At 34.5% G+C, this 19,925-nt stretch overlaps 1 protein-coding gene across 2 annotated transcripts in view; it reads right to left on the bottom strand.

Moving 5' to 3' along the window:
- Positions 1-7,402: 7,402 nt before the first annotated feature.
- LOC120629801 (max dimerization protein 1-like) overlaps positions 7,403-19,925 on the bottom strand; it is a 440,856-nt gene continuing 428,333 nt past the window's right edge. For both annotated transcript variants that reach the window (XM_039898853.1, XM_039898854.1), the window contains exons 6-7: positions 8,299-8,447; positions 7,403-7,617 (exon numbers count right to left, since the gene is read on the bottom strand). In XM_039898853.1, the coding sequence (XP_039754787.1) occupies positions 8,299-8,447 (149 nt within the window). In that variant the 3' untranslated portion in view covers positions 7,403-7,617. The remainder of the gene's footprint in view (positions 7,618-8,298; positions 8,448-19,925) is intronic.

The raw sequence follows: 19,925 nt of genomic DNA, 5'->3' as shown, positions 1-19,925 counted from the left end.
TCAAGCTTGCTCATCGAGCATGTATATGCGTGTGGACCCAGCTTAAAATTAACGTTTAGAATTAACATTCAAGTAGGGGCTTATACAGAATTTGTACTCTTAAAGCGTCCAGTCGCCGCTTATACCCATTTTTATACACGGTTCCGAAAATAAACATTGCTAAGGCCGACCAATTAGGGTTTACAAATGTTTTAGGTTTTTGGGACAGTTGGTTTAAGGAAATTTTATACCAGACGAAATCTGTATTCCATTACTCTTTTTTAAACTTATGACATACTTCGTCAATACTAAAATCAACTAATCTAAAGTCAAAACTGTTGTCATATAGTTTGTAGGCCCTATTAACCGCTTTGGTGTAAATATAAATATTTTTTACATTGTGATGGTGATAAGTAATTTTTTTTCTATTGATTTCACTGCCACTATTGGAAACTTTTACAATTATATAAACGGTTTGAATTTGCTTAAGTCCCCACTTGGACAAATTTTGATAATAAGGTTAAAGGGATTTTTCTTTATTAGAAATATTTAAAATCAGTTAAGAGATTTTAGGATCAACTATCTCGATTAACCAAGCAGTATCTATGTATGCCAAAGGTAAAATGAGTAATGGTCATAAAAGATCTCCTATGGTCTAAGATTTCTTCATATTTTTAAGTAGCAAATAAATGAATCCAGTATTATCCAATATTATTTACCGTATCGGAGTATGAAGAGGTGTACATCAAGCGAAACACTGGTAGGTACGGTTCGAAATGAAATAGACGGCACACTGCCTAAAAATAAAATACAAATGAAGTTGAGGTATCATTGGAAACACGAGAGAAAAATGCTACTTATAGACGACGTTGTCTATGGGCAAATAATATAATGGTAACGGTCATGGCGTTCTCATGTCAATAAGGGTACGAAACGTTTTCAAAACAACCGATATTTATTAAGTTGAACTGGTTTTTTCATTGCTGTTTGGTTCGAGCAAGTCAATTTGGAACGAACCACTTTTAAACTGGTTTCATGCACCTGTAAACTGGGTCAAGAAACTCAGAAAAAACATACAAGCTTCGCAAGCTCCTTCTGCTATCCCCTGCACTGCTAAGTGCGATATCGACCATGAGTCAAGCGGTCGTTCAACCCGGTAAATGCTCACACAGACAACCCGTTTATTAACCGGTTAAGGAATTCCGCTTTTTAATATCGTTCTCAAATAGATATTAACTAAGTAGTATAAAACTTAGTTAATATCTATTTGAAATGATAGATATTAACTAAGTGTTTAATAATAACAATTTTACGGACGAAACTGCTATGTAGGTGACAACAGGTGCGAAAAAAATACTGCTTTACAAGCCCTGGAGCAAGCGACCGTGAAATCAGTCGGTAATTTATCTTTCTGAGTTTAGGACCCCATCCCGAAAGAACGGAAAGCAAACTTTGTTTAAAGGAAACATTAAATAATTTTTGAAATAAATATATATAATATACATTTGTTTTTATTGACATAGTCGAGGCAGGATATGACGGACGCATGGTAAACTTCAGCCATAGGAATACCGGTAAACAGCCTTAAGAAATGTACGCAAAGATCTGTCTGTCTAAAAAGTAAAATATTTATCATAGCATGGCATCTCCATCTGTGATTCTGTCAAACGCTTCCATTAATAAGTCGCTGTCATTATTGTTTAATTAAACCATTGTTGGTAATATGATTTAAATTATTAAGGCTGTCTACTTTATATTTCTTAGTCTCAGGTTAAGGCAATCGATTACCAAACTCCAACAGCGAGTTGCACGACCAAAAACGCGCATACCACCGATTTATGATTGTCGCCGCTAGTACCAAACTTCGACAGAAAATTTGAATCTTAGGTCCATTTTACTTTGACGTTAAAGTGTTATGAAACTTTGTCAAGTGTTATCATTTAATGCAAATATTCAAAAGTTGACGTAAATCAACATCTTTATCAAGTATGTATGTTTATTTTTGTTACTAAAATAATAATAACTTACTGAATTATTATGAATACAAAGTTATGTGTTTCAGCGTTTTTATCCTTTTAGTCAAGACAACAATCTTGAAGAAAAACAACTGAAATATGAGATAATATGCTATCTTTATTAAAAGGCTTTGGGTTGCTAGAATATTAAAATCTAGCAACCTGGGTTGCTAGATTTTAATTTTATGTTGACTATTTGCCATAATTATGTAATAGTAATTTTTAAGAATAAATTGACTTGTGTCAATCAAAAATGTCAAACGTGTAATGAGCGCCATATATTATGTAATCATAAGTTTGGTGCTTACTAACATTTAATTTATTTCCTAGCTAGGTTTATAAACGTATGCACCATCGCCTTGGAAACATTGTTAGTATTGTATTGTTTTATCAGATCATAAATCGGTAAATGCGATTATAGTAGAAGTGGTTTTTAATGGTCCAACACATTTTGTTAAAAATGCATCATTGAGTTGATTCACGAAAAGCCAAAGCTGGAAAAAACAAGACGTAACATCGGGCTATGAAGTATATTACGTTTAAAAATGCGCCAAAACTTTTTAAATTGTACAATAATATTAATGTGATATAAATTTATAAAACCTCTCTAAAATATACAGATATTTAATTAACATGTAGACTAGATTTACTCTTAAAAACCAATGAATTCTAGATATTATTGGGTATTTAAAAAAATATAATAGTAAAGATTGAAATATTAAAAATAAATAAAAATGGCAACACTAAGATTTTTTTTTTCAATTTTAAAATGCTTTAAAGACCTAGAAGAGGTAATAGCGATTAACTATCACGAATAATAACAGTCTTAGGTCTCTCGCGCACTAAACGGAAAATTTTAGTTGCGTATGGTTTGACTAAGATGCGGCCAGGTTCCTTAGTAACTTTTTTTTTAGAGCCAACTCGATATCGACTTAGGAAAATCGTGCGATCTATGCATTCTATTAGTTAATCACTCCTAATAACAATTTGTGACATCAAAATGTTTGTATACGACAAAGTGTCCATCACAATGTTAATTCTGCGTGCAGTAAAGATTTTATTTTCATAGAGAATCAGGACGCTTCAGCCACAGGTCGCAAGTGCGTAGTGCGCAAGATAATAGCAGTAAACGAAATATTATAAACGTAAAGATAATTTTGGCGCGAATTTCAAACGTAATATTTCGAGAATTTGGTTTCGAATGTGAGAGGACAGACACGCGGCGCAGCCGCTCGCCGATAACGCATTATCTTAAGAGATCAGACTGTCATTTCAATAATAATACGTTTATAGCTATACTTATTACAACATCCATACCTAAAAACAATTTACAAAGTGAATTTTAAAAAACAAGAACTTCAGTCCCTTTATTACGTAACTTCGCATGGTTACAATGTGTAAGCCAAAATTGGATCCTGATTTATTCATTCTGATAAATCCCATTTCGTGACTTATAATTTGACGTACCTGTACGAGCTATTTATTTCGTGCGGAGTGAAAATTTTAATGCCATAGTACCTAATAATAATTCGTGACGCGAAACTTGAAGGATCTGGTATGGCAAGGTGTAAAAATTGACATATGTCATTTTTCTTGTTTTACGATTCAACCGTACCTACTGCTGCTAAGAAAGTCGGGGAATTTTAAACCCTGCTTTCTGTGACTTCGAATTTCAGTGAGACGTAATTTCAGAACTATAAATACAAATACTTTGACACCTGATTTAACTCAGGTGTCAAAGTATGATTCTTTGCTATAACATTTAAGTCTACATATGTGAATATGTAGACTTGAATGTTACAGCAAAGAAGAGTCTAGGAGGTCCACCAAGGAACTGTGATAGCGACAGTAATATGATGATCGCAATTTGGCATGATCGATTTTTGGCTAAATTCAAGGCAATCCAGTACTTTTAATTATTAATAGCACCTTAAATTTAACCAACTTTTATATTCACATTGATTGTAGTTATTATAGTAGAAATCGTCGTATGATCGTCGGATGACAATATTAATTATCATATAAAAAGTAACTTGTTTATTCGATCTTCTTTTATTTCTATAGTCTTTGAGTTCAGCATAGGAATGCATTTTAAGATTGTGTAACTTTGAGACGTACAGAACTACAGCGAGCTTAATTCAATGAAATTCTAACCTTGCCACTTGCAAGTTGCAGCCCAATGGACCACAAAGCGTTACGCAATTGGCTTTGCTAGTTTGTCTTAGTGCGCAGTATATCATGCGATCTCATGAGTAATAATACCGCAAAATAGGTTGTAGGCCTCTTGCAGGTGGTGCCGATCATAGTGATTGCAACCATCTGAGTTACGTAATCGGGATATCGAAAGAACCAACGAATCAGTTGAGATTGGAATCGAGCATAGGGCCATTTAAAAAAAATATTTTTTCAAACAATATACAATGAAACCAGTCACGCATCATAAAATGAATTAACAATTTATTATTATAAGATACAATAGTCATAACAAAAATATATTGTGTAATCTTCTCTAGACGTTGCAGTTCCCGTCACGAAAGTTGAAAATGTATCTGTCACCTTTAAGGTCTATCGCCACTCATCAGTACCCGGGGCATCTTGAACCGCGAATTGTCATCAATCGTGGTTTTAAATGTAATTTAAGTATGATTTACCCGCGATATTAATTTTAACACTTTTTGACATAATTTTTGTAAATGGGCATGACAAATTAAAGCCACAAATGTGTCAAGATTTGATTGTCATGGACATAGTTTAGTAGGTACACTGACCGTCATTCTGGTAAGTTTGAAACCTCTTCCTAATAGAAATGTTTAAATTAACACCATAAATTGCAAATGTGATATTTATATCATAAGATAATAGATCTTATGATATAAATATCACTTAAATATAAGGCAAAATGACAGTGTATTCCGATTCCAGTCGTAGGTTACACAGTGTTTAACTAACGCCATGTGTTATTTCCCCTCTTTCACGTAGCAACGGAGGAACGATAGTGTAGTTTTATCCCGGAAAGAATTAGTTTCAACGCGGACAAAACAGCGGGCCTAAAACTAGTGTAGGATAAGTCGGTAAAGATTGCGGTGTTGCATAATGATGATTAAAAACTTAAAAACATGAAAGATAAACGTTTTCGGTTTCAAAAATAATATTTAAATCAACGACTGACAACAACAAACATCGGAAACATTTACGAAGCGTCCGAACGGAAAAGTTGGGGCGACTTCATAGGAATTGTATGCAATACCCGATATATCTACATAGACCTTTAAGATAATTATTTCAACTTTCGTGACACGTACTGCATCTAGCATTTGTTTTTAATCATCAACACAGTGTATTGTCCAGCTTTTCATTCCATATAATATTATTTTTGGTATGTGAATGTACACATAAATAAGAAACCATTGGTGTAAATGTGTCAAAAAATTAATACTTTAAACTTTTAAAATTATGAAGTATATTTTTTATTTGAGGCTGGTCTCACACAGCCGGAATATCTCATAATCGGAATTCAAAATCTTAAATTTCGGCACCTTGCCTCACACATACCTTACAAAAATTGTTTGAGACACAGGCAAACGTCTTTATGGAAGAGGAATTAATACTTATCGCAATGCTCTTGGCTTTCCGTAATAAATAATTCATAATCTGACTCCGATATGTGTGAGCCGCTCTATTAAAATGTACGACAACACGCGCTTTATGAAATAATAATCTTAAAAATTGCGAACCGGTATTAGTAGGACGCTTGTCAGTATCATTCTTAAAGATCAATATGTGTGGAGCACACTGACATAGTATTCAGGCCTTTTTAATTTGAGTTCAGATTATGAATTCAGAGAGACACTCCTACTGTGTGAGACCAGTCTAAAACTTATAATATAAAGAATTCTATATAAAGCTAAAATTTCATATGAGGTTCAATTTCCAATTATAAATTTGAATTAAAAAAAGCAAGAACCCGCTTTAAGCTATTCGTTGAATAATAATTTAATCGAATGTGCTTATTTCTATCGCGCGCTCACAAATATATTGCATTTACTCTTGCACCGAGGCTTTTAAAAATGCGCGTAACAGAAATAAACATATTTTCTCATGACTGTGTCTAGTTGCAACACAAAATAAATAAGTTAAATTTCTAAACTGGCCTTCGTTAATTAAATTATTATATTGTGAAAAGTAACTTATTAAAAGAATTATAATGACACATTATACTCCCAGTGGCCTGTGACAATGAAATGAGATCATAAAACATTGAATAATAATACTTAACAATACGGTGTTAGTCAGCGATGTTGGACATTATTACAGACGTACACACTTAACTTGCGCTTTTCCCGCGTAATGATCCGCCATTTTGGATTTTGTGTCACACGAGTATCCAAATGCCATTGTAAGGAATTTTACTCTCAGTTTTAAAACTCAAAATCTTGTCATCGAAAAATTAGTAGTGCAAAATTATTGACTCTTAAACGAGTATCAATGGGTCCATTTTACTTTTATATTTAATATAGAGTTCGATATTCGTATATGAGAGTATACAAGGTAACATTTTCAGTGTCTAGGCATAATTGATTTGAATCCGTGCCGAGTGCAAAGTTCCGTGTGTACGCTCTATATGCTACCTACTCTTTGGAAATCGTTTACGCCATTAAGAAAAATAACGTTCTCGAAATCAATAGAGACAGCAACACAATATAAAATAAGAGGCACAAGAAATAAATTATAAGCGATCTATGCGATTTGTTACAAATAAATTCTCATAGCCGCTTTTAGCCGCAATTAGTACCTTTTTTTTTAAATTTTAGACGTTACAAATAAATTTTTTTGGTGGGTTGCCATATTTAAAAATAACCCAGACAAAATAATGTAATTTGACAGCGGTCAGATATACCGCCCAACACGCACAGATCTAGAACTACTTGATTAATTTATACAAGAAAAAAAAATTAAAAATTATATACAAAATATAAAATTGATATCTATACAACATTCGCTGAGCGACAATTATTATTATTAATTATTTTTGTGAAAATCAGTAACAATAAGTACCTAATAAGGAATTAAAATTTTAAACGTACATAAATCTTCCAATTATAAACATAATATTAATGTAATTTTATAAATAGGTATATTGAAGGATAAATTAATAATAAAAAAAAATGTGATAACATTTTGTATCAAATTATTTGGGGCGATACCTACTTCTGCAGCAATTTTCTATCATCTCGAAACCTTTTTTAAATTTAATAAAGCCCCTTGTGATGATGTCGTGGATTTTGGAAAGCAGGTGACGTCGTTTTTTACTTTTTTTCATTTAACACTTTAAAAGTCCAACTTTTCAAACCAAACGAGTCTAATGTACTTTGTAAGAGAAGAGAGGAAAATAATGTTGTGTTTTTTACAATTCTTTTTTTTTTTTTGGCAATTTTGTACTCGGTAATGGTCGCGGAGTGTGTGTCTGTGTTTTTGCGTGTGTGTGTGAGTGCGGTGTCACTGCGGCGCGGGCGCTGTCGGCGAGTCACTCACGAACAACTTTCGCCTCGGTACATGTACCAACAAAATGTCCTACGATTGTTTTGTTTTATACGAAGATAGTCGCGCGCCGCGCACCTCTCACCTGGAAATAGAAATCACAATATATATAAAAGGCGCATAACGTCGTAATGGTTATGCAGAGTTTTTTGTCACACTTCATCACCCTTGTCCCTGTCTGACAACACCCTTGAAATTTCAGAGCGCGAAAAAGGTCTGCCATGTCTGCATTATGATATTAAGGTTGACGGCACACACAAACCAGTGGCGTGCATAGAGGGTATGCACAGGGTATGCAGATGATAAAAATTAAGAAAAACACCAATTATACGAGTTATAAATACTTAAGGGCTCGGACTCGGCTCTTTATAACTCTCACAAAGCCTATTCTTAAGTTTTACTTCGTACTAGATTTTCTTCATTTTATATAATATGCTTACCCTGTGCCCTCTATGCACGCCACTGACACAAACAGTCATTACTTATAGATTGTATAGGTGGGTGTCACTGGTTTCTAGACTGTAATGTGGTTTCGAATTGTATGAAAACCAAGTTTTAAAAATTAGGGACCTATAAATTAGGAACCTAGGTAACTTTTGAGTTTTTTGTCATCCAAAAAGAAATGTGAGAGATGACACATGACAAAAGTTACGCAGATGGCTTTTGTTTATCGAAATGCCGCCCTCTGAAACCTTGGACCTTTGGGATGCGGGTTCAAATCCTAGCAGTTCTACAATTTTTTGATGTATTTAAAAATGTATCTTACCTAGACTCTAGTATACCGCGCGCGGGTAGGCTTGCTAGAATACCGCGACCTACCGCGTGCCACTCCCACCCCGCTGTCGCCGCTGTGGCCTGACACTAGCGACTCACTGTCGCTCTGGTTTGACGTGTAGCCGATCACGTCCACTTCATCTGGAAAAAGAGAGGAGAAATGGTCATGAGTATCATCATCGGGCTAATACCGTTCCATCGCTGGGCACTGACTTTTTTTTAATCCCACTACAACTTAGCCCTTCACTGCAGTCTCACCTGGTGGTGAGATGCAGTCTTAGTTGGCGGGCTAACCTGTTAGGGAGTATCGTAGTCATACCTCTAATCGTTTTCTAAGCGATATCGCACCGGAACACTAAATCACATAGCGGCACGTCTTTGTCGTTGGAGTGGTAACTAGCCACGGCCAAAGTCACCAGACCAGACCAGAGAAAATTCAGAAATTATAAATTCCCAAATTGCTCTTGCCGGGAATTGAACCCGGAAAACTTAAATTCACCGTAGCGAGAGAGGTTGTCAAAATCCACTTATGAAAAAATCCACCATGCTGCTTCAATACAGTGTGGTGTGCTCTAATGACTATAACTAATCTTAGTGATATTAACCGAGACCAACGCGGATGGCTAAACGGCCGAGGAACGGGGGATTGTCAATTTCCGGGTACTGAGCATTTAACAGAGAAATGCGGAACCTGTCAAATTTTTTGACCGACCCGAGATTCGCAACCTAGACCTAGATTTATAGTAGAACATGCTACACGCGTCCACGTATGCGAAAGTACGGAAAAACAATCAGTTTTGAAATAACATCTCTATAAAATATCCTGATAAATTATGAGAAATGTGACGCCCTCAGTACCCATTGTTTGTAGCGGTTCCAAAGCAAAATGTAAATGTACCTAATGGCGAAATAACAAAAAATATATACAAATTGTAACATCTCCAACTAATAAAAATATTTATTTATTCTTTAAAATAATTGTTTTATAAATATAACCTAAAATAAAATATTTAAAACTAAATAAAATCTAAAAAGTCCTCGAAACCACCGCAGTGAGGCACAGTTCCTAAGATGCTGGCAGCATTGCCCCTTTGGATGGCCAAACTAATTAGTTGGATAAGGATCACGCTCGCTCGCCCGCTCTAGGATCACCGGTAGACTCGATAACCCTTTCGATAATTCTTTGAAATATATTGAATATATTTATTTTTTAAAACAATATTTCCTTAAATATTCCTAAAACATAATCGCTATTTATCCGCTACCTCGTCCTAAACCATGCAAAAGATTTTTATGCAGTTTTTACCATTGTTTAGAAGCCAAATTCAGTTTTTTTTTTATTATAGAAAATAAGAATGTTAGCTACGACGTCGCCTTAAAATACATGAAAGTAACCTTTACTTTTTTTTCTAATGTTTTTGGACGGGCCAAAGCCGGGGCAGGTACCTAATTGATAATATCAACTATACCATGAATTTTAAACCACTCCTGAAATAATTGCACTAAGGCGGAAATTAACCAAGTATATATTCCGTTAAAGATTTATATCGCATCTCAAGTAAATGGGCTGTACTACTTGGTCTCTATTATCTACATAAATCTAGGCTTCGGCGTTATCCGACTACACTTCGGCGTGATGGAATCGATAACTATATCCTTGGGGAGTATAACGTCTGTACTCCGTGTAACCTGAGAGATGATTCGATTCTACTTAGATCGGATCGGATATAATAATATGCAAATCTTTCATGTGTGCTCATAACATTTTCATGTGATATTATCGTATCCTACAATTTAGAGTGTTATAAATTTGCCATAAAATATATGGTATGATTTAATTATTTTGGAAACTGACATTAATTTGGTAACTGGGCTGTCGCCCGCGACTTTATGCGTGTTAAGTTAAGATTAGCTTTTGCGCAGTGCATAGTAATAATAATAATAAATATACTACGACAATACACACATCGCCATCTAGCCCCAAAGTAAGCGTAGCTTGTGTTATGGGTACTAAAATGACTGACGAATATTTTTATAAATAAATACTTAGAATATACATATATATAAACAAACCAGACACTGAAAAATATTCATGCTCATCACACAAACATTTTCCAGTTGTGGGAATCGAACCCACGGCCTTGGGCTCAGAATGCAGGGTGGCTGCTGCGCCAATTGGCCGTCATAGTAATAATAGACGGAAGCGGTGACAGTCCAGTGGACTTTGACATTACTTTCGGGGTGCCCAGGTAAGTCGAACTCCTGCCAACTGGGCTAAAATATGAAAAACATAATACTCTGAGTAGTTTGGAAGTGCGGATGGTATATATGGATACCATATAAACTGTAATATATCGAAATCTGGGTTATTGAATTTCGTCAGCTTAGATGTAAAGGAGAAATAAGTAGCAAGTGAATGTCGCTACGAAGGATTTAATTCCACAAAGCAGTATCGGTTCATTGTGATATATACCGATTTCACCCAAATGTTAGGATTATGTACATAAATCTAGACTAGATATAACATTATCCACTTGCAAAGTCCTAAGAACTGGATCGATAACTTTATCCCTAAGGAGTATGTGTCTGTATTGAAACCTCTGAAAGCATTTTTCTATACGATATCCCGTTATACAACAGAGACAGACATAATGCTTACTTAAACTTTAAACAGAAGTTGGTGAATTAACTGTAGGTACCTAGGATTGATAATATTTGATATTAAATAAAAATTTAACGTACCTATTGCTACAAAAACCATGGGAAAACCAGTGAATTAACTTGTTTGACTTTTATCATCTGCAGCCTAAGTAGAGGTTTTCCTAGCTTGCTTTCGAGGGGTCGTTTTGTTAAGTCAACATGTAATTATTCATCGTAAAGTAAACATCTCCTGAGGATGCTTCGGTTTCGGAGCGAAACGTGCGTAGAGGGTACATTACCGAAGATCTGTTTGTTGTTGAGTATAAGGATTGAAGAAATTATAAATTACACCTTACAGATTCACCTGATTTTTGCGGGCTATAGCAAATTAAAGCTTAATTTTCATAATAACCAGGGCTGGTAATGTCACGCTCTAGAGCGACTATTGCCATCAATCATAACAGGAAATACAAGTGAGATCGCATTGACCTCACTCGATAGTCAAATAGAGAAACTGCGCTGACCCATTTACCCCATGGCCCGTAACAGGCGACACCGCGTCTTGTCCGAGATGCATAAATTTCATCTTCAAATGCAGCGTGCATGACTTGAGAACCAGTCGACGGTGAAAATTGTCGTAATACCTCGAGTTTGGAACTGCTATTTTGGTAACTGCTTGGATTTTAACGGTAATTTCCAGCGCTGTTGACATCGTAAGTTAATTTTAGAGTTTAAACTGTCGTGAGTTAGATCGAATAATTAGTGGCGTGCATAGAGGGTATGCAGATGATATAAAATGAAGAAAAACATCAGTACGAGTTATAGAAAGCGTACACTTAATAACTCTTAATGTAGATTTTCTTTATTTTATATCATCTGCATACCCTGTGCATGCCCTCTATGCACGCCACTGATTCAATTCTATAATTAGGAGAGTCTGAAGAACGAGCGCCCGACTATTTGTCCACCAATCCGCACTGGGCCAGTATTGGGGAGTACGTCCTTAACTCCTTCCCATTCTGGGAGACCCGTGCCCTGTAATGGGCCGGGAATGGGTTGATATGATGAACATCGGAATTCAGTGTTTTATCCCGCTCTAAAGTTTGGCCAATCGGTTTCCCTTGGTTTTCCTAATCCTAAGGTTGCCTGGAAGAGATCGATACTAAGCCATAAGGCCGCCCTTTGTATCCTACTTTTTTAGTTTCTTCTTTTTGTGTCCATTGTTTTTTTTTTCTATTTGTGGTGTACAAAGAAAGTATATTAATTAATAAATAAAGTATGAAAGATACTCGCAAAGCACTGATCAACTATTTCAACTATATAATAAAACTTTGAAGAAATCAGGATCGCTGTCAACTGCGCCAATCGGCCGTCAATTATATAACTACTGTCGTGGGTATAATTACAATAATGTACTTATGAGTACAGGCCTTCAGGTTAACCAAAAAACGATTCAACTTCCAATCTTCCAATAGATTTAGACCTTTAACTATAAAAAATCATAAAAATATAACAGAATTTAAAAAGAAAGTGGACTGTAACCATATTAAATATAAGAAGGTTTACTTAAAATTTGTAATTCATTTAAGGGTAATTGTATATCAGTTTATAACAAATTACCAGATGAAATCCTAGAGATGTCTCTCAATAAGTTAAAAGTTTATATAAAACGTAAGCTTATAGAAAAATCCTATTATAATATTACATGTATGATAAAAAGCTTGGGTATGGATTGCTCTAACTTCATAGCTCAACATTAACTAGACTATGAGATGGTGATAACAAAAAAAAACCTGGCTAAGTTTGTTGTGGGCTCTTCTTAGACCAGGGCGCGTTTGGAACCCTCCTAGCTTTAGTTTTAAGTTAACGAATGCAGTTATCACCATCACTAACATTAGTGTAATATGTTAAATGTATGAACGCTTCATAAGTGCCTGTGATAAGGTCTACATGAATAAAACATTTTTGAATTTCAATTTCAATTTGAACGACTACTTCGGTTTAGTTAATCGAAAGGCATTTTTATAGTTCAAAACAAAATACCAATTTTTAGAGAAAACATCTTAAAACTTTAGGACTCTCGTACAAACTTTCCTACGTACGATTCTCGTACGAAATAGGGAATTTCACCCATTTGGGTACAATATTTAATATTCTAAAATATACAACATGGCGATGAAATCTAATACTACAAAATAAATTCCGCGATGTTTATGGGCATACATTAGATTTTCAAATATTCTTATGAAATCACATCTCATATTCCCTTCAATCTCCGAGGCGAGGCAGATGGATATTTGCTTTTTTCATCTGAACGGGCGCGTCGCACACTCCTCATTGGTAAAATATCGTGTTAGCATTTTCATTCCATTATAACCTTTACGTTTATTATATATAAGAATTATATTTGTATACCCAATACTCGGTGTGCCATTCAAAGATAAGCTGTGATCACGGATTGCGGAAATTTGATTTCAGTGAAAGATATCCATTTTTGTTGAAATAGTATTTGTTAATAGGCGTGAGTTTTGAGTCTATACTTATATTTTTTTTTATTCCACTGCCGGTTGAAGCGGTGATAGCCTAGTGGGTAAGGCAACGGCTTTCCTTTCGTGGAGACTGTGTTTGAGCCCCGGCACCAACCACTGATGTTTCGGAGTTATGTGCGTTTTTAATTTAACCAATTTAAGAGAGAGTTCACAATAATGTTCTCAACGGAGTGTGAAGACTTGGCCAGCGTGGTATCATCATCATCATCATATCAACCCATTACCTCCCACAGTGAGAAGGGGTTAAGGCCGTAGTCCACCACGCTAACCCAGTGCGGTTTGGTGGACGCGTCTGCGCTATCACCGCTTCCAGCGTGGTATACTACGCCCTAAACCCTTCTCATTCTGAGAAAATACTAGTGCCCTGTAGTGGGCCGGTAGTGGGTCGATGATGATGATGATGATGATGATGATGATGATGATTAATCATGTTCAATAATTAACTATTCGAATTCTGTCATTTAATTTACATTCAAGTTAAATGAAACTACCTACCTAGCGAGAGCTACGGCCTTAACGCTTAGGTCAATGTGCAATTAAGGCCGCTCTCTCAAAAAAAGCTTAAAGTTTCTAGCTAACATAAATTTTTGTCGGTATTTCAATAATTTTTTATTAGTGTTTTTACCTAAACTAACGATTTATATCGCACGCCAAGATAGCATTCAAACGTATAACGCAGATTTTTTCCGATTAACTTAAAACTAACTTAACTTCTGATCTAAAATCTATATTATAAAATATAAATAATAAATAAATAAATATACTACGACAATACACACATCGCCATCTAGCCCCAATTTCAGCGTAGCTTGTGTTATGGGCACTAAGATGACTGATGAATATTTTTTTATTAATAATATACATAAATACTTATAATATACATATAAACACCCAGACATTGAAAAACATTCATGCTCATCACACAAACATTTTCCAGTTGTGGGAATCGAACCCACGGCCTTGTACTCAGAAAGCAGGGTCGCTGCAAACTGCGCCAATCGGCCGTCAATAGCATACTAGCAGTCCCGGCCTCGCGCTGCTGTGGTTTTCTTAGGTAGTACTAAACAAATAACTGTTAAGTTGGAACAAAACAAGTATCACGGAAGTTAAAATCGGTTCAGTCGTTTCGGACTTCAAACATCGTGGCACTGGAATTATATATAAAAGATGTGCTATTCTGATCTAAAATCTATATTACAAATTATAGGTTATAATATATTTTCTTAGGTAGTAATAAAAACGAAAGGCAAAAAAATAATATTTAAATTATAAATTGAGATATCCTTTTTTTTAAAGTGTGTTTTTTTCTACTTAAGAGATAGCTCTTAAGTTGGAGCAAAAAGCGGAACACGGAAGTTAAAATCGGTCCAGTAGTTTCGAAGTTCATTCCGGACAAACATCGTGAACCTGGAACTATATAAAATAGATTCTGATCGAAAATATATATTACTATCAAAATAAGTTTTTGGGTGACATTGTAACATACATCCGTCCATCCGTGGGCGTATGAGATGATATAAAATGAAGTAAATCTCCAATACGAGTTATAAATAACATAAAAATAGGCATTGTAAGTGTTATAAAAAGCCTACCTTTTAGTATTTATAACTCGTACTGGATTTTGTTCATTTTATATCATCTGCATACCCTCTATGTACGCAACTGCATCCATCCATCCAAACAAACTTTTGCGTTTATAATAATTGGTAGTATAAAGTTTCGGGCGTTAGTGATTCAGAATAAAGCATCGAAAACGATTACGGGTGAAAGTATAAAAGATTGTCACATTATCTTTTCCAGTATGCGCATTTCCATATTAAATTGCGTTACTTTGATTAAGAGAAATCAGAGTCGTTTCAATAATTTAACGTTCCTGGAGTATTTCATGACTAGGTACGAATTTAAAATTAACTACTCATTCTATATTTATTCACTTTTAAAACTTGTAAAGCTTTTAAAAATCGAACCGGAAAACAAATTTTAAATGATGAAATACAACTACCTACTTACAAAGCCATTCGTTTTTAATCTGTGGAAAACTTTTCCTTTACTGAACCTATAAAAATTAGGGCTGCCAAAGTTTGTTTTTAGGGTTCAGTATTTGTTTTGTAATGGGATTACGTGAGCAATTGCGAAGACCGCCAGTAAAATTGTAACGTGTGCAATTTCGGTCGTAAAGATGACTTTTTTTAAAGTCAGTCCTGGACTACGCTAACCTGCTGGTATGAAAAAATGCAATCTGAGATGATCACGGATTCAATCTTATAATAATATAAAGCTGAAGAATTTGTTTGTTTGTTTACTTGAACGGAACTACTAGTCCGATTTGAAAAATTATCTTAATGCTGGATAGTCCATTTATCGAGGAAGGCTATAGAATATATATCATCACGCTCAGACTAATAGGAGCATAACACCAATGAATTCGAAAATCGGGGTTTTCTTTTCATTCTGAGAGCTTCCGCTGAGTGCGCTTTATAAACGGTTAAAGTTTCGATAAAATGATGTATCACCAAGTTATTTCTCTCACAAGTTCTAAAAAAAAATCCGCGACAGCATTTCTCTATCTTTTCAGATGACTTATTCGCGGACAAAGTCGCGACGGAGGCTAGTTATTTATAAAACACTTTTGTTTGTGTGATTACCTATTACCTAACTCCTCACAAACGACGTGTGAACCTAACTCTTGACAAACGACCTGGATGAAATTTTGTGTGTATATATGAATACTTTTGTTTGTATGTTTCAACGCGCTGATCTCGGAGAAGACAAAATTATTTAAATGATCTATTATTTTATGTGACGAAGGTTCATGCTACGACCCATCATTATTTATTAACCCATACATAACACCGGCCCACTGCGGGGCACGGGTTTTCTATAAGAATGGGAAGGGAATCGCTGACCAAGTTGTTGGGTAGACTTTGACCATTGTGGAGACTTCCTAGTCATGCATATTTCCTGCTAATTAATTATTTGCTTTTCGGTAAAGCAAGTGATATTAAAAAATTAAAACATTTCTTACATTGGTTGATGCGACAGTGAGGCCGAATTGCTAACTAACAAAATAATCATGAAATTTTAATTCGCGATAAACCTTTTATGCTTTTTTATGCTGACCATACAAAAATTAGGGTTGTCAAAGTTTGTTTTTAGGGTTCAGTATTTGCTTTGTAATGGGATTACGTGAGCAATCGCGAAGGCAATATACTGCCCGATTGAGTTCGCAGGGAAAAGTTTAGCGGGCAGTTCGGAAGTAACTCGCAGCGTATGCCGGCCCCATTGACCGAATAATATGACCGCCCACGGCCTACGAATGTTTGTGGAAAAACAAAGTTCGAGGCAGTACACGGCGGGTGCTTGGTGGAAATTTTTAAGTTGTCACGTTGATAGTAGTTGAGCTTTTTGTTACAGAGCTCGTCCAGTGAAGTAAAGTCTAAATCAAAGTCAAGTATCTGTATTCAAATAGGCACATAGATGGCACTTTTGACGCATACAAAATGAGTACATAGTAGTGATGGCGATAACTAAATAAATAAATAAATAAATAAATAAATAAATAAATAAATAAATAAATAAATAAATAAATAAATAAATAAATATATAAATAAATATACTACGACAATACACACATCGCCACCTAGCCCCAAAGTAAGCGTAGCTTGTGTTATGGGTACTAAGAGAGCTGATGAATATTTTTTTATGAATATAATACACATAAATACTTATAATATACAGATTAACACCCAGACACTGAAAAACATTCATGTTCATCACACAAACATTTTCCAGTTGTGGGAATCGAACCCACGACCTTGGACTCAGAAAGCAGGGTCGCTGCCCACTGCGCCACTCGGCCGTCGATAATAACTACATTCGTAAACTTAAAACTGAATTCTTGTTATCACCATCTCACATTGTCATTTGAAATTAAGAAGCAACCTGGTTAGTGCACTAGGTCACACCCAAGCTTTTTAGTCTAGTGTATTGCACTGCAAGTTTATTTTTGCTTCTAACGTTAAAATTATTGCAGTCACATTTTCTCTTGAATATAGATATATTTTTGTGAACGAACATACATAAAATTTTCAAATATGTATTTGTATCAATCAATCAATCAATCAAATCTTTATTCAATTTAGGCTATAGTTACAGTACTTATGAACGTCATCCATTTGTTTGTTTTATAATTATTAATGTAAAAAATTAAAATAAAAAAAACTAAAATGATCAATAATTAATAATTAAAATAAAGTATTTGTTGTATTATAATTATTATATCATCATTACAGCAATCATTTATAAATTAATGTTTGGGTTTCGGAATTTATTAATATTATACATTTACTCCATCATCAATAACCTATGTCCAAACTTCTTTATCATTTAAATATTCTTTAACACAATAGTAGGCTTTCCTTATTAAAACGATATATGTGTATATATATGTGTGTATATATATAGGTCTCTCTCAATGACTCAATCGCCACGTTTATTACTGCCGCTAAGTAGCATTGTTGCAATGTTGTGTTCCGGTCTGACGGGCGTGGTTGCCGGTGTAATTATAGGCACATGAGGCTTAACACCTACGCCTCAAATTGATGGACACATGGCGACATTTTCCAGGACCTGCTCCTTGCCCCAGTGAAGTGTTACTCTGTTTATATGCGATAAAGCTACTAGGGTTCCAAAGAATAAACACGGTAAACTCAGGCGGGTGTTCTTTTTGTAGTCACCATCTCATGTTGGCATTTAAAACTATTTAAAAGCAACCTTACTTATATGCTTTCGAGTTGTGCAAACAAAAAAATTTGTGCCACAGAATTAAAAATATATACAGACACTGTGTACACGTCTTATATTGAAGCAAAAAAAAAGAGTATTTCTCGAACAGGCGGTTACTTCATTCATTTACCAGTTGACAACAATTTTTACCTCTAAAGTTTCAAACGTTTGCGTTAAACTTAAACGTTGGATTTTAATTTATTCTAATTTTAATTCTAGATTTTAATTTATTACTGTTTTTTTTTCTTTATTTATTTATTTTTAAAATCTGTTTTTTATAATTATGTTATTTTAAACTCTCAATTTTGTATATGGGTCCCCGACCTGAAATAAAATGATTTTATTTTATTTTATTTTATAAAATGGGGAAAACGGGAAAAGTTTGTATGCTAGCAACATTCCGCTGGTGTGAAGTGAGACGCACTGCATGCTTTTAGATTTTAGTTTTTCATGTTTATTAGTTTCATAATTTTTGACTTTGTTTATTATTTACCTCTTTGATGATTTTGTATTTCAGGAGTTAATAAGCTTGTGTTAATTTAAAAAATATATTTCGTTTTATTCTATGTTATTGTTCTTTTTTATGATTATTTTGTTATTGTTCAGTCGCGAGGATTCAGTGACGACGAAGATAATGGGGCTGGCTGAAAACCAGTGCTGCCTCTTTTTAGTATGCAGCTATACTGAGCCAGCTCCTTTGTCACACATTTTTTTTATTTTTATTCTTTAACAAATTTATGTAACATTTTACACAAACGTGTGACAATAAAGACGATTTTTTTTTTTTTTTCTATTTTCCTTTCTTTCATGCGATAATGGTTGAATGAGGATTCTGTAGTTTCCCAATTCTGTGGTTTGTGCCTTCGGTAACTTGAATTCCAGCAGGTATGTATCGCTATTGTCAATTTGCCTCGAGTTGGCAACGAAGTAAAGTTGCTGTCTATCGCAATAAGTGTTTGCAGTTTCTTCTTCACTTCAACAATGGATTTGAATATGCATTATTGCGACCCAATATTTCATTGTGACGAACTTTATTCACAGTGTATTTCATTTTTATGAATATCTACGTATATACACAGTAACATGACAGTTTTTTTTGTCGTAGAAGGCTGCTACCACACGGTTAATAGTTAGACAATGTGAATATTGTAAATTTTATAATTTAAAAAACGTATAAAATAGTAATAATTTTTTTTATGCATTTTAAATTTATAAAATTGATAATTCCTCCAAGTGTAGGTAAAACACTAATAAAAACACTAATAAAAAATATAAAAAGCAATGTGTCATCTCTTGTTTCAAACGAGTCTCATTGTAATTAATATGGACCTTTGAAAAAGTAGATCGAAACTGCAACGTTTCCTACTAGATGACGCTACAGTCGCTATAAGAATGATGTGAAAGGAATATACTAATTTCGGCATTGACGGTAGGAGAGCCGAAGCTAAATTGGAGAAAGCGCTCAGGCCGCGATTTCCAGAGAGTCGCAGGTTCAAATCCTGTTGGTTCCAATTTTTTTTATATGCATTTTAAATTTATAAAATCGTTAATTCCTCCAAGTGTAGGTAAAAACACTATTAAAAAAATGTAAAAATTATGATTATTGTCAATTTTTGGCAGTGGTTTATCTAAATCTACTAGGTTT

The sequence above is a fragment of the Pararge aegeria genome, chromosome 15 (genome assembly GCF_905163445.1).
Source record: "Pararge aegeria chromosome 15, ilParAegt1.1, whole genome shotgun sequence".
Taxonomy (NCBI): Eukaryota; Metazoa; Arthropoda; class Insecta; order Lepidoptera; family Nymphalidae; genus Pararge; species Pararge aegeria.
This window is presented reverse-complemented; position numbering and strand designations above follow the sequence as displayed.